At 45.6% G+C, this 14,088-nt stretch overlaps 1 protein-coding gene across 1 annotated transcript in view; it reads right to left on the bottom strand.

Moving 5' to 3' along the window:
• The window catches only part of Vps13D (vacuolar protein sorting 13D), a 62,960-nt gene that overhangs the window by 43,460 nt on the left and 5,412 nt on the right, over nt 1–14,088 (bottom strand). Inside the window, exons 3-14 of the mRNA XM_076136825.1 lie at nt 7,021–7,203; nt 6,502–6,753; nt 6,078–6,245; nt 5,545–5,698; nt 5,010–5,191; nt 4,399–4,742; nt 2,716–2,926; nt 2,205–2,365; nt 1,789–1,960; nt 1,377–1,548; nt 621–756; nt 189–312 (exon numbers count right to left, since the gene is read on the bottom strand). Of these exons, the coding sequence (XP_075992940.1) occupies nt 189–312; nt 621–756; nt 1,377–1,548; nt 1,789–1,960; nt 2,205–2,365; nt 2,716–2,926; nt 4,399–4,742; nt 5,010–5,191; nt 5,545–5,698; nt 6,078–6,245; nt 6,502–6,753; nt 7,021–7,203 (2,259 nt within the window). The remainder of the gene's footprint in view (nt 1–188; nt 313–620; nt 757–1,376; nt 1,549–1,788; nt 1,961–2,204; nt 2,366–2,715; nt 2,927–4,398; nt 4,743–5,009; nt 5,192–5,544; nt 5,699–6,077; nt 6,246–6,501; nt 6,754–7,020; nt 7,204–14,088) is intronic.

The following is a 14,088-nucleotide window of genomic DNA, read 5'->3' on the forward strand; positions in this document are numbered from 1 at the left end:
CTTTAAGCTGTACGAAATCTGCCGATCTCCTTTGGCATGCAGGTTGATATAATGACGTTGGCATCAACTACGCGGACAAAGTCGCGGGCAAAAGTTAGTATGTATAAAAATGTACTTAATATTTTGAACAAAATTTGATTTCAAGACAGTCAGTGTATACATGTTAGTAAAATTTTAATGCCTCTTACCTGCAGTAATATACTGAATCTGTCGAGCAGATGTAGTGAAGATGTGCTCTTGGTGTGAGCGTATTTCCAGTTGTCACGTGCTCGACCCACTAGGATCTGTAGGTCGCTTAGTTCTATCTTATATCTGAAAATAAAAAAAACGATTATTCCATCGAGCCATGAGACTATAATCTAAGGCTCAAAAGTATTTTCTGTCCAGATAACAAGAAATATAAACAAGATTCGATGAAGTTGATTAAAAAATAGACAGAAAGTGGCGTATAACTTTACCGTATACGCGGCACGTGTACGTTTGTAAGCCACAATTACCTTAAATTTGTGAACAAAAATGACCTGCTTTGCAGAATAAATCAGATTCCTAGTACCAATACGGTATCAAAAAATCAAAACAGACATGACTTTTTCTAGCCCCTTTAATTTAGATAAGTTTACCTGTCGTATAGTCTGTTGTGCAGGTTGGCGGGGTCGAGCGCGGGCTGCGCCTGGTGCGGCGGCGGCGGCGGCTCGGGCGGCGAGCCCGGCGACAGCAGGCTGCCCGGCGGCGTCGAGCACGGCGTCATGAACATCTCTGACACACATACAATACAACAATTTTGTATTAAGCATAGATCTATACTAATATTATAAAGCTGAAGAGTTTGTTTGTTTGTTTGTTTGTTTGTTTGAATGCGCTAATCTCAGGAACTACTGGTCCGATTTGAAAAATTCTTTCAGTGTTAGAAAGTCCATTTATCGAGGAAGGCTATAGGCTATATATCATCACGCTACGACCAATAGGAGCAGAGTAGCGATAAAAAATGTTACAAAAACGGGGAAAATTTTGAACCATTCTATCTTATGTGACGCAAGCGAAGTTGCGCGGGTCAGCTAGTAATTAATAATACTCAGTATGCTTGATTTGTTTTAATACTTTCAATAGTGATGGAGGTAAGTAAAACGTATCTGAATTTAAGTATTATAGTGTTGAATTAAATATCACGTGTTTGGCAATAAAATTATGCTGATACAAGAGTCTTGCCTTCAGATTGCAATTTTAATAGTGTCAATTTGAACATTGTTTCATAGACTTGCAAATATCTATGGTTTATAATTATATTCAGTCTAATTCTTGATCGATTCTTAACGTCTCGTATACGAACGTATACGTCGGATGTGTTCGAAAAAATGTGATTTTCAAAGATCTATTACCGTCATCATCAGGCGGTGTGTGTGGCGCAGCATCAGGTAGATTAGCGTTAGCGAGCCGCAGTCGACCGAAGTCCACCACCAGCACGGCGGAGTCACGAGACCACAGTTGTTCCACACACAAGATCTGTGGCGCGGAGATGTCCAGCTCCACTTGCCAAGTTCGTCTTTCACCCTGAAAAATACGTTTTATATTGTGGTATAGTTTTTTTTGTTTAACATTTTTAGTAGAAAATTTTAAGAAGCTGCAGCTTTTGCCTGTTTTCCAACGAAACGAAACCTTAGTTAGTTTATTTTTAGAACAGCGATCTTCTCAATGTGTTTATATTGTAAAGTTTTCTTTCCACCTGTCTTCGTAAGCTTCATTAAGATGTGTTAATAGTTTCAAGAGTATTATGAGACAAGTGATACGTACGGGCTGCGCGTGCGTGCTCATGATGTGCTCGAGGTGCGTGCGCAGGCGCGCGCGCGTGGAGTCGCGCACGTGCGCGTAGGCCTGCGCCCACGGCGCGCTCAGCCACGCCTGCGCCCACGCCACCGCCGCCGCGCTGTACACCACCTCCAGCGACGCCGACTTCACCCACAGCCTGACGAGACACAACAATGTAAAGCCGCGTATTCACTTCGCGCTCCAAGAAGACGGACATACCGCGTTCCAGCCGCGCGAAATGGATACCAGTTTGGGACGCGCGACAATATGTTTATTGTAACGCTCGAACATGGAGTGGCCTGTTCCATCTGGAGTCGGTTTTTTAACGTAACAATTTCAAATCGCATAAAAAAATTCACACAAAAAATCAATCAATAAATAAAAGTATATGAAATACTAACTTGTAATCACAGTTGAGTCCAAACGGTTTCTTTTCGTACGTAAGTTGAAACAGTGGTTCTTGTTGCGAGTGTGGCGGCGCGCTGCCTTGCGCATGTGCACGACACCATGACATCGCTGCACCTGACGCACTTAGTGCGCTCAGACCTTCGCGTATCACACCCTACAGATGTACATATATTTAATATATAAAATTTAAGTAATATTAAATTTATATTTGCCCCTCTGCGAAACACAGGCTTTCTCACTTAATAAAAAAGGAGTAAGGCCTAAGTAGTACCAAGGGAAAACTGAAAATAAACTCTCTTTAGCCCTAGCGGAACTTAACTTACTTTACTTAACTTCGGAAGCGCGTAGCCGCACGGTCTTACGGTTTAGTATCCAACCCATGGCATTTGATAGCGGTTGCATTTCGGTTAGTATAAGGGGGCTAAACAATTCTGATAGAGTCAAGAGACAAGGCAGATAATATTATTGTCTGAATTTGTTTTAGTCGTGGAAGTGGTTGTGTACCTGCGGCGCGATGAGTATGGGGAAGAGCGTGTTGGGCGTGATCCGCTCGCGCAAGCACACGGCGCCCAGCGACACGTGCAGCGCCAGCGACGCGGCGCGCGGCCGCGACTCCACGCCCACGCGCACGTGCGAGAACTGCAGCTCCACGCCCGTACCGCCCACCCCGCCCTCCGACGACCCGCCGTCCGGCCCGCCCGCCGCCTGGCTGCTCCTGGGTACAAACAAGTTCTAGTTACCAGTGGCGAAGGCTCCATATAACTCGATTCCTACCGGCTTCCCTTTCTGGACAGACTTAATATTAGTGTTAAATTAATAGTTTACTATTGCCAAATAATACACAATTAATAAATAATCACCAATATTTAAAACGTAATCTTTAACTAGAATCATTAATCTAATCGAAATAGTACGAAAACACCTACCCTTTAAAAATTACGCTCCGCTAAAAACGCAACGTGAAGTAATAATAATGAAATAAGCCGGAGGCGTTGATCGGGAATCGCGTACAATAAAAACTATGGCGGCGATGTCGCTTACGACCTTTTGGATCGCGCTTCGCACCGCGCTGCATAGTGGCGAGCAAGCCGGAGGAAGAGCGGGTTGCCTCGCGCTACAGCGCTCGCGCCGCGACAGACACATGATCTTACGCATGTTTCTGTCGCGGCGCGAGCCGCGTGCAAGAGCGAGATGGCGAAATATAAGCTAAGCATCCTGCATAAGTATGAGTCGAACATTCTTATTCTTCACCAGTTTGACATTAGGTTATGTTTGTTTACAGTTTACGCTTTTCGCGCGCTCTTTAACAAATTAGAATATTTGTGTTTATTACAACATTATTCCTTAGTAAATGTGTTTGTAAATGTATCAGTGTATTAGACAGTAATTGTTTTGTATGTATCCATTGGAATACATATTCATTTTGTCAGATTTTTAGGTTAAACTTTCTATAAAAGTGTTCTGCGTTTTCAGTAATGTTTTTGGTATATTATTGTTGATAAATTAATTCTAAATTGAATTCTAAATTGAATTCTAGTATAATATGTTATTAAACAACCAGTTCGAAACAATCATCAATCATTTGAAATACGTTATCAAAATATGTGCTGTTGTGTTACCTACGTGTTACTACTGAAGTCAGAGTAACTACCTAAATACAAAACAAGCATGATTAGGTAGCATGGTAAGTACCTATGTATTATTAGACCGTAGAGAGAGAAATTAGATACTGTAGTTGAATGTAGATAATACTCTCTTATTGTTATTATGCAGTAATACGCCATTTTTACGTCGGCATTCTTACGATGTCCATATGTAGGTACTATACCTAGACAATGACTTATAGCTCCGGCTTGCCTTATATAAATATTGACCCTTCGCCACTGCTAGTTACCCTTATACAACTTCTAAAAGAAAGGAACTACAATATTTTGTACTACAGTATTGTCAGAAGTAACTTAAAAAAAATAATTGCAAACACGCTGAGGGCGGCAGACTTTTTTGTTGCCAGTGTGCTTGCCGCTTTTTTAGCAACTTAAAGTTATTAATTCCCAATTTTTATAGTAGAAAAAATAGCATTTTTTTATTTTTTAAGTCATTTTAACACTAAAAGCTCGCTAACTGTTAATATCTTGGAAATCACACTACTGGACTGTTAAGATTGATAGTCCAAAAACAAAAACTCACTTATTATCATCTTCACTCTCCATACACAGATTCAGCGATCCTTTATTCAGTATGAACTCGAACTTGCCGAACACAGTGTCTCGTTTCAACATAGTATTATTATCTAGTGAGTCTGCTATCACGTCCAGGATCTCTTCCTCGAGGTCGGCGGGGGTCGAGGTGGCCGTGTGCATGGGGGTCGGGGTAGGGGTGGGGGTAGGCGGGGTGATGGGCGAGTCCTGCGACGGCGCGCCGTACCAGCCCCACCACTGCGGGAACCAGTGCACCAACATACTCCGACCTGAGGATGCTGGTTTATCTGGTGTCGATACTGGCGTTGATTTCGGTACTTTACGCATCGCCACCTAATGAAGATAATGATTGATTAAGCAACACATTTTGTCAATTAAAAGATGCTGTCTAATAACCAAACAATTCCTTATGTATTTCACCAAAGAATATAGTTGAGAATCGGTCTTTTGGCAAGGTATCCTTACTGAAAAAAGCATTTCTCCAAAAGAGGATATTACAAAACACATGACAACTACACGCAGTGGTATTTAATCGACCAAAACAACACTATTTAGATATTTATAAAACTTTATTACATTATAAAGTATCAAAATTCGTACCTCTCTGAGTGCTTTGAGCAGATGTGCGGGCGTGCGCCACTCGTACTCGTCCTTGGCGGCCTTCTGGTCGGCGGGCAGCGTGGCGGCCGGGTTGCTGAGCGTGACCAGGCACGCCGCCACGTAGGCGCGCGCCGCGCGGGACCGCTCCAGGCATGACTCCCACGTCGGACGAGGCTCCGTCCCTGCACACAACACATAGTTTTAATGACGAAATGCTATAAAAAAAACTTTGATAAAAAAAAGTCGTCTGATTATTTAGTTCTTTCTTTGACTAACTCAAGTCTAATTTTTTTATGGTAACGTGAAACTTGATTAATAGGAAAGTCATAATGAAAAACGTGTAGTTATAATATTTATCGCTGCTGTAATTAATAAATAAATAAATTTAACCCATTACTGTCCCACTGCTGGGCAAGGGTCTCCTCCCGTAATGAGGGAGGGGTTAGGCCTTGAGTCCATTGTTGCTGCTGCTGTAATTCTGAAATTTAATTACTGCCAACAAAATATTAATTGTCTTTTAAAATAGTATACGTACAAGTATGTACAGGTATGTGACAGGAGAGCGCGTACAGCCACCAGTCACGCGGACAGTGCTTGACGGGCGCGGCGGGGCGGCGCGCGCGGAACTCCCGGACGCGCGCCAGACGCTCGAGACCAGCCACGCACATCACTGCTTCGTTGTACTGGCGCTGCGACACACATACAAACATACACATTATACAACATATTCATTAAATGCTTGCACTAAAATTATTATATAGGTTACCCAATACTAGTCATTTAGTCATCATCAGTGATTAGTAAAACCTACGACAAACAATGAGACACTTTTTGGGAATAAAAAGGAGCGGCCGAGTTTCATGCTAGCTTAACCATTGGCTATGCCTTTTAAACTGGTAGTAGCAGTGACTTTAACAATCATTAAAGTTTAAATTATGAACCATCAGTATTTCAATAACCACGTTCAGACTAAGCGAGCAGCCTCGCGGACGCGGCTATTGAGAGGAAAATATGAAGCTTAAAGCAAGTAGGATGCTTCTTAGATAAACAATTTTAAATATGACTAACGTTGGTGAGGTTGAGCGTAACTACGTCGAGCGTAAGGTGACAGGCGAGGCGGGGGCGGGCGCGCGACCGGAGCGGTTGCTCGGTGCGCTCCCGTCTGACGCGAGCCCACGCGGACGCGGGGCGGACCAGGTATTCGTGGGATCCGCGCCACGTTTCTGACATCCTCTCCTGCAATATCACACACATTTTAGGATTATAAAATCAAATGGTATTTAATAATTCGATGGTAACAGTTGCTTGAAAGTGTTTACAAGACTCGTATTCCTTGGAGAGTAAGTGTATTACCGATATTAATATCATATAATACGATACAAAGGTGCACGTTCGCCACGTATACGAGCGTGTACGTAGCTGTAAGATCGTATACATGATTTACTGACTGCAAAAATACTCTAACATGCTAAAAAATAACAAAGTTGTTTACCGTCAGCTCCGTTATCGAGCTGTTGGCGAGCATGCCGGCGGGCACGGGCATCGAGTCCCAGTACACGGCGAGGCGCTGCAGTTCCAGCAGCTTGAAGGAACACCCTTCGGGGTCCGTCAAGAGTGTGAAGCCGCGACGCCACTCGGAGTCGCACGACTCGGCGCACAACGACTCGGCGGTCAGGCCACAGGCAAAGGGTGAAGAACACGTCATCGAGTCCTCGTATCTGATGTGCACGTCGTTCAACTTCAACTAAAATCAGTAACACTTTACATGAATACAACATAATATTTTAGCGGCTGTAGAACCTAATAGACAGCTCCAGGAACAAATACCAAATAATACCAATACAGCAAGACCAGAGAATTGAGGAAATTTTACAGCCTAAAAAGATCCTTCTTAGTTAAGGGTAGCAGGCAGGGATCGAAAGTCCCGGCGCAATATGCTCGAAACACCCAATTTAATATGATCAGTAAATCAAATCAATAACAGTAACTGTAGACGTGGGTGTGTTGTTACCTGCAAATTCTCCACAATGTTGGCCAGCAGTCCAGTACCATAGCTGAGCCACGAGGAGTACGACGTGGCGTAGTAGCTTCCTGTGTCGGCGGACTCGTACTCGGTCCTCCACTGTGCCTCGAGGGCGTCCAGAAGCGCCATCTTGCGCTCGTGCGCGATACAGGCTTCTGCGGTACTGTCCCACTACAAACAAACAAACATGTAATATACGTACAACTATAATCTCCAGTGATCTCTTACTAAAGGTAATTGCAACCAGCCATTTATGGGCCAACCATTACAGCCAGGGACAGTACTAGTAAGTTTCTTATTAATCGGTGCCATCACGATATTTTAGAATTAGATCCTCTCTGTTTTGCATACCAATCATCTGTACTTTATCAATCTTATCTAAATTATTTCAACAAGTACGAAAGTATTATTTCGAAAAGTAACCCTATCCTAGGTCACCAATCTCTTATAAAGTTTTTGCATACGCACAATGAGTTTCCTTCCATAAATACATTCGTATTATTCGAATGACGGCTATCAAGGAAGCAATCGATCATAAACTTTCACTTAATACCGACATTGTACCTGTCCATATAATACGGCACTTACCTACTATTTCATTGTCAACGGCCTCGATAAGGAATACTCAACAAAAAACTATAAAACAATCTTTATTATAGCAATCGCACGTGTGCAGTCACGAGTAACATTTGGAAACCTACATATATGCCTGTATTTAAGTTAGTATATTATTATCGTAAATTGTTTTGAAAATGAAATAATTTGATATTGTTTTAAATGTAACTGACTAACTAACACAGTACCTAATTCCAGAATATACACTTGCATTATTATGCCGATACCTGTATTAGACCATTACCATTTAAAACGCGACATACCTTCATGTTTTTGTTCATTTTGATCATAAATTGGATTCTTTCGGTTGCCATGCACAGAATTTTTGTATATTATTCATAAGGGTAAACCAATAAACACGGAACATTCGGTTTAATGTCCTTAAACTACAAAAAAATACGGAAAAATCCTCAATAATGTAAGTCAACAACGATCCAATGGCTATAGGTGAAATTTTCATTATTTATTACAGAAAAATGTACCGACGGATATACTTTCAAGGAATTCTTAATCTACAAGTTTCCCTCAACCAGGAAATATGCGAGCTAGAGGGTTTCACTGCTGCTTATACAAGGGCAAGAGTCGTCTAAAACTCATTTATTTGATTGTCTGGAACTTCCATGCTAATTTATAATAAAAAAAGACTTCTGTTATGCTTCCTAAATTACAAGTTTCCTTTAACCCTGATATCATTATCATAATAGTGTTCAAGTATAATCTGAATTCGGCTCGTTATTAGCTGAGCCGTCGCGTCAAAATAAATGTAAGTATCAGTATGACGCAACGACTCTGTTGATAGCAATACCAGACTCTTATACATGTGTAATAAGAAAAATATGTATTTAGATCAGTGGGTCCCAACCAGTGTTCCGCGGACCACTGGTTGTCCGTGGAAGTCGAAAAGTGGTCCGCGAATGATTCGAAAATTTAAAATTTTCAGGATTTTTATTACACTTTATTTTTAATATACCTACTTACATAGTGGTCCCTGCTGACAAGAATGATATAAAAGTGGTCCCAGACTAAGAAAAGGTTGGGAACCCCTGATTTAGATCAAGAAAAAGAATATTTGTAATTAGAATGCATCTTGTTTTATGCACCATAAAAGCTAACGGGGAAGCTAATACCGCAGTAATGTCGGAAGAAAGTGTGTGAGTATAGTCTGTTAAACAGTCCAAAGTCCTCATACGACACTTAATAAAGTAAATCACATGTACTTGTCATGCATACTGATTGCTATCAGTGGTTGCTTCAAGACCAATGAAGAATTTTCGTAATAATATAATCACAGCAGGCATTTACTTACTATCTCTTATTCGTGTAATATTATAAAGTAACGGGTTTGAAAAAATCCCATAGTTTCTATCGAATTGCATCGACCATAGTCACAAATAAGGTATATGTGCATAGCCTTCAATTTTTCAATCACGTTTAAGACCCGTTGCATTATAATACTAAGTGCAAAAGTCGCTAGAAATTAAAATCAATAATCTCTCATTCATGGCCTACTAACATTAGTTATCTCATATCAATTACTATTCATTACCACACTACTCTTATCAGTATCCAAACATTGTTATCACTCAGAGTTCAGCTTCAAATCTGTGACGATAAGTTACGTGTCGTAATCTCAAGTGACACAAGATGATTATGATGGAACACCTTCTAGAAATAAACCCTAATATTGTTTGTTGTATGTTTTGTTTATAAAGAATCGTATATTTTATGACGTCACTATTGCTTGTAAAGTCATCACTACATTTAGATGACATCTTTGTTTACTTTTGTATGTCCTTGAAAGACGCTAAGATTATACTACTGATGTTGTCATCCATCTATGTCATTCGATTCAAAATATCAACTGTATCAGAGTTTATAAATAAAATTACAAACGTCTCTTCTACCGAAATAATTAATACTAGCATGTCCATGTAAGCGCAGTTTCAGAGAGAATGCTGTAACGTCGAATCGATCGCTTCCATTTCAATTTCATCCTACCAGAGAGTCTAGAGCTTTAAATAAATCTAGTTCTACGTAACATTGGTAGAGCATTGACGCAACCGACGCCCACGGCCCGCCCTTCCTGACGCTCGCCTGGGCGGTGGTGCAACTGCGCCGGCTGTGGGATGAGGGGCGACGCCCACCTGCATTCTCTGTAGTTCAGTACTACGATCAATACTTGTCCTATTATTGCCTTCTACGAAACGTTAATATTGTATTCCAGCTGGCGTGCTCGCCCACTCACATCCAACATCCCTAACAGAAACTAGGTCGCCCAGTTTAATCTTTAAAATGTCTTTACTGAGACTTAAGTATTTCATTCGAAAGCTAAATAGCTATTGAGACGTGTTACTTTATAAGACTCTAAAAATGTAACAGTCATCTCAAACTACGAGTATATTATTTGGAGGCAAACTTCAAATTTCAAACACCCACTCATACAGTAAAAGGAACACCCCATTCTAAATGCCGTCGTTCACTCATCTTAGCTATTTTTGGTCACGAAATTCCACAACTTTTCGTAACTATAATTGGATTCTTCAGAAAGGACATTTAAAGAATTATTTCGTTTAAAATCCTGCTCGGGGAATGGGTTGAAACATGGAACTTAGGCATCATAAGTGCGAGTAGTTTCTTTAGTAACAAGATTAATGCGTAAGATTACGTATATTTTATATCAAAATGCATAATAATTCGTAATCTTGAAATGCCGGTAAAAACAAGTAATATTATTTACATATCATTTCGTACATTAGTCATGAGATTACAGTGATAGCAGAACTTGTTATCTAACATGATTAGGATAGCAGTTTATTGAAATAATCGCTAGCTCTGCTATCTTCATTAAAATCGTAATAGGAGTCAGTTTCTTGGCTTCATTAAGTTTAAAATAAGGTGTCAGATTACTACGAATAAGTAATATGTTATACCAATATTATTAAGAAACAGTTGATTTATACGATAAAGCGGAACCTATTTCAAAATTTCATATCAATTTCGGTGATAAATTCAGTGGTTTATAATTTAGACGGCTGGTATTTCTATTCTTCTATGATTTCCTACAGTCAGTTGTTAGATTCACATTTCTTTAATACTGCTTTGATGCATGGTCGATTGTCCTCGCTCAATTTGACCTAGGTATTCATTGATCCATTAAGTTATTGGAACTGTTCTTTCGTTTATTCAAGGAAGTCGAAGCCGTCAGTGCTTTCAGACCTTTTTTTTTTTTTTTTTTTTTTTTTTTTTTTTTTTTTTCGTCAGGAAAATGCATTACTGCATGTCCCGCTCCAGGGAGGAAGCGGGGGTCTGTCGGGCTCTCCCGCCGGCTAGGCGTTCCGGCTTTCAATTTGGGCATACCGACTAAAAACCTGACGGTGTTCCTTCAATAGTCACCATAAAGTGGCCAGGACACGGTACCTCCAATTGGATACTCCGCGTCCCAGCCGGTGACAGCCCGCCTTGGATGCGGGCCCACCTTCGAGCGGGGGCGGGCATGAAGATTGCCCCACCCTAGCTCTCCACTTCAAGGGGGCATGCCAGGAACACACAGCACACCCCCACCTCTCGGACCTGTTCCCTGTCCAGGCGACGGAGCGTTCCGCCTCCGCCGCCCACAGGTCCGCGTCACGGGGGCCGGAGATCGTCCCGGCGCCTACGACGCCCAGTGCGTCTTGCGCGGGATGGGAGGGGGGCGTTAATTTCCCGCTCCCGTTCCGCCGCCTCTTTTGCGGAAATGACATCTTCGCAGAATGAGGCGACGGCCGACCACGCTGCCTCGCTCCCGACCATGGACAGAACCACGGCCGAGAGCGATAGGTCGCTCCCGACTACCCCGGTCAATTGACGGCGCTGCGACGACCACGCCTGGCAGTGTGCCAGTGTATGCAGCGCCGTATCGGGGCAGTCTCCACAATGATGGCACCTGGGCGTCTGCTCACGGCCTATGCGACACAGGTACTTGCCGAAACATCCGTGTCCGGTCAAGACCTGCGTCAGCCGAAATGTGAGCGCGCCGTGCCCTCTCTCCAGCCACTCCGTGACCGCCGGCCGCACGGCCTCGATGGTAATGAGGCCGGCGCTGGGGTTCTCCAGTCGTCGCTTCCACGCCGCCAGGACGTCTTGGCGGAGCTCCGCCCTGCGCGCCTCGACTTCTTGAGGCGCTGGCAGGAAGCCTCCGCCTCGAGCCTCCTCGCGCCATTTATATAGTGACGCGAGGGCCTTTGCATCCAGGTCCCAGGGCGGCGTTCGAGCTAGTAGGCACGCCGCTTCGTATGAGACCGTGCGGTAGCCTCTCACGGCCCTGACGGCCATGACGCGCTGTGGACGCCGCAGCGCGGCGATGTTCCTGGCCGACAGGGCATTGGCCCAAATGGGAGAGCCATATAGGGCCATTGACCGCACGATCCCGGCGTACAGCCGTCGACAGTTGTTATTTGGCCCCCCAAGGTTCGGCAGCAGACGCGAGAGTGCGCCTGCCGCGCCTACGAGTTTGGGGGCCAGCTGTCTGAAATGGGCTGTGAAGTCCCATCGACCGTCGAGAAGAAGACCGAGATACTTCATCGACGGCGCAATGTCGATGTGGACTCCGCCTACTATTATGCTGGATCCTGGAGGCGGGCGGCGTCGGGGCCCGTGGAAAAATAGGGCCTCCGACTTTTCGAGAGCCACCTCCAGACCCAGCCGCCGGATTCGAGCGACGACTTGTGCGACCCCAGCTGTGGCCAGCACCTCCGCGTCGCGGTGCGACTTCCCCCGGGCTGTAACCAGCGTGTCGTCGGCATAGCAGAATATGCCGACGCCCGGCGGGAGCGCACCGCGTAGGACATAATCATATCCTACGTTCCACAGGAGTGGGCCTAAAACCGACCCCTGTGGAACCCCACAAGAAACCTCTCTTCGCGACCAACCACTTTGACCCGGGTAGACGATCGACCGCTCCTCCAAATAGGCCCCGATGATGCGGCGGAGGTAGGGTGGCACTCGATGATATTCTAGTGCCACTCGTATGCTGCTCCAGGGGAGGGTATTGAAGGCGTTGGCGATGTCGAGTGACACCGCCAAGACGACCTCTCCCTGGGCTACTGCGTCCTCCGCCAGGGCCCTAACGCGCGCGATTGCGTCAATCGTGGAGCGCCCTTTGCGGAACCCGAATTGATGGTCCGCTAAGTCCGGCCCGACTTGAGCTAAGTGCGTGACGAGGCGGTCTGCGAGGATGCGCTCGAAAAGCTTGCCCACCTCGTCCAACAACACGATGGGCCGGTACGCGGATGGCGAGTCCGCAGGGCGCCCCTCCTTCTTCAACAGGACGAGCTTCCCGGTCTTCCAAAGTGCCGGGAACTCGCCCCTCTCTATGCACGCGTTAAAGAGCCCTAGTAGTCGGGGCTCGAGGGCCTCTCGAGCCAGGACCCACGCTCGGCCTGGAATGCCGTCGGGCCCTGGGGCGGTGTTCTTTGCCGCGAGGCGTTGCACCGCCACCCTCAGGTCTACCCGGGTCACCGGGGGAATTTCTTCTTCTTCCGTCGTCGTCGGCGTCTCACCCGGCGGAGCCATGGGCGGCGGAATGTGTGCCGCCCTGAGAGGAAACAGAGTGGAGACCACGTGCTCGACCACCTGGGGCTGGAGACTCTGGGTTAATGGAGGGGCCCAGGGGCGAAGTTTGCCCCTGACCCAACGGTACGGGCGGCCCCACGGATCCGAGTCGAGAGTCTCTAAAAGTGAGCCCCAGGCAGCGGATTTAGCCCTGCTGATCTCTGTTGACAGAGCCTTTTTCGCCGCTCTGTACCTCTCATACAGCTCCGCCTCTTGCGACTCCGCGTCTGGGGGTCGGCGACGCCTCCTGCGGAGGCGTTGGTAACGGCGGCGTGCCGCAGTACAATTCTTGCGCAATTGCGCGATTTCCGCCGACCACCAATATACCCTCCGCCGTCCGGGACAGAACCGGACGCGGGGCATGGCTGCATCACAGACGCGGGTCATATCTGCCCGAAGCCTGTCCGTTTCCGCCTCCACGTCGACGGGCTGTTCCTCTGACACCTGCGAGATCCAGGCGTCAACGATGGAGGCTTCAAGTAGCGCCTCCTTGTCGAGGCATTTCAGGGACCATCGCGGTCCGACTTCTACCGGGGTTTCCTGGATACGTAAGGCCCCCGAGGTAACCGGGGAGACGCTGAACCTGATATAACGGTGGTCTGAGAGCGTCTCAACCCCCTCGAGGACTCTCCAGGACTGGACACGGGGCGCAAGTGCGGGGGTGGCAAATGTGAGGTCTACTATGGACCCACCCCGCTGGCGCACGCACGTGTTCACAGAACCCCGGTTCAAAACAACAAGGCCCGTGGCCGCCATCCAGTCTTCGACTTCCCTGCCCCGCGCGTCCGTGGACGGGGAACCCCAAGCCGTTGATTTGGCATTGAAGTCCCCGAGGACCAAGGCGGGGCGAGA

The sequence above is a fragment of the Anticarsia gemmatalis genome, chromosome 4 (assembly GCF_050436995.1).
Source record: "Anticarsia gemmatalis isolate Benzon Research Colony breed Stoneville strain chromosome 4, ilAntGemm2 primary, whole genome shotgun sequence".
In the NCBI taxonomy this organism is placed as follows: Eukaryota; Metazoa; Arthropoda; class Insecta; order Lepidoptera; family Erebidae; genus Anticarsia; species Anticarsia gemmatalis.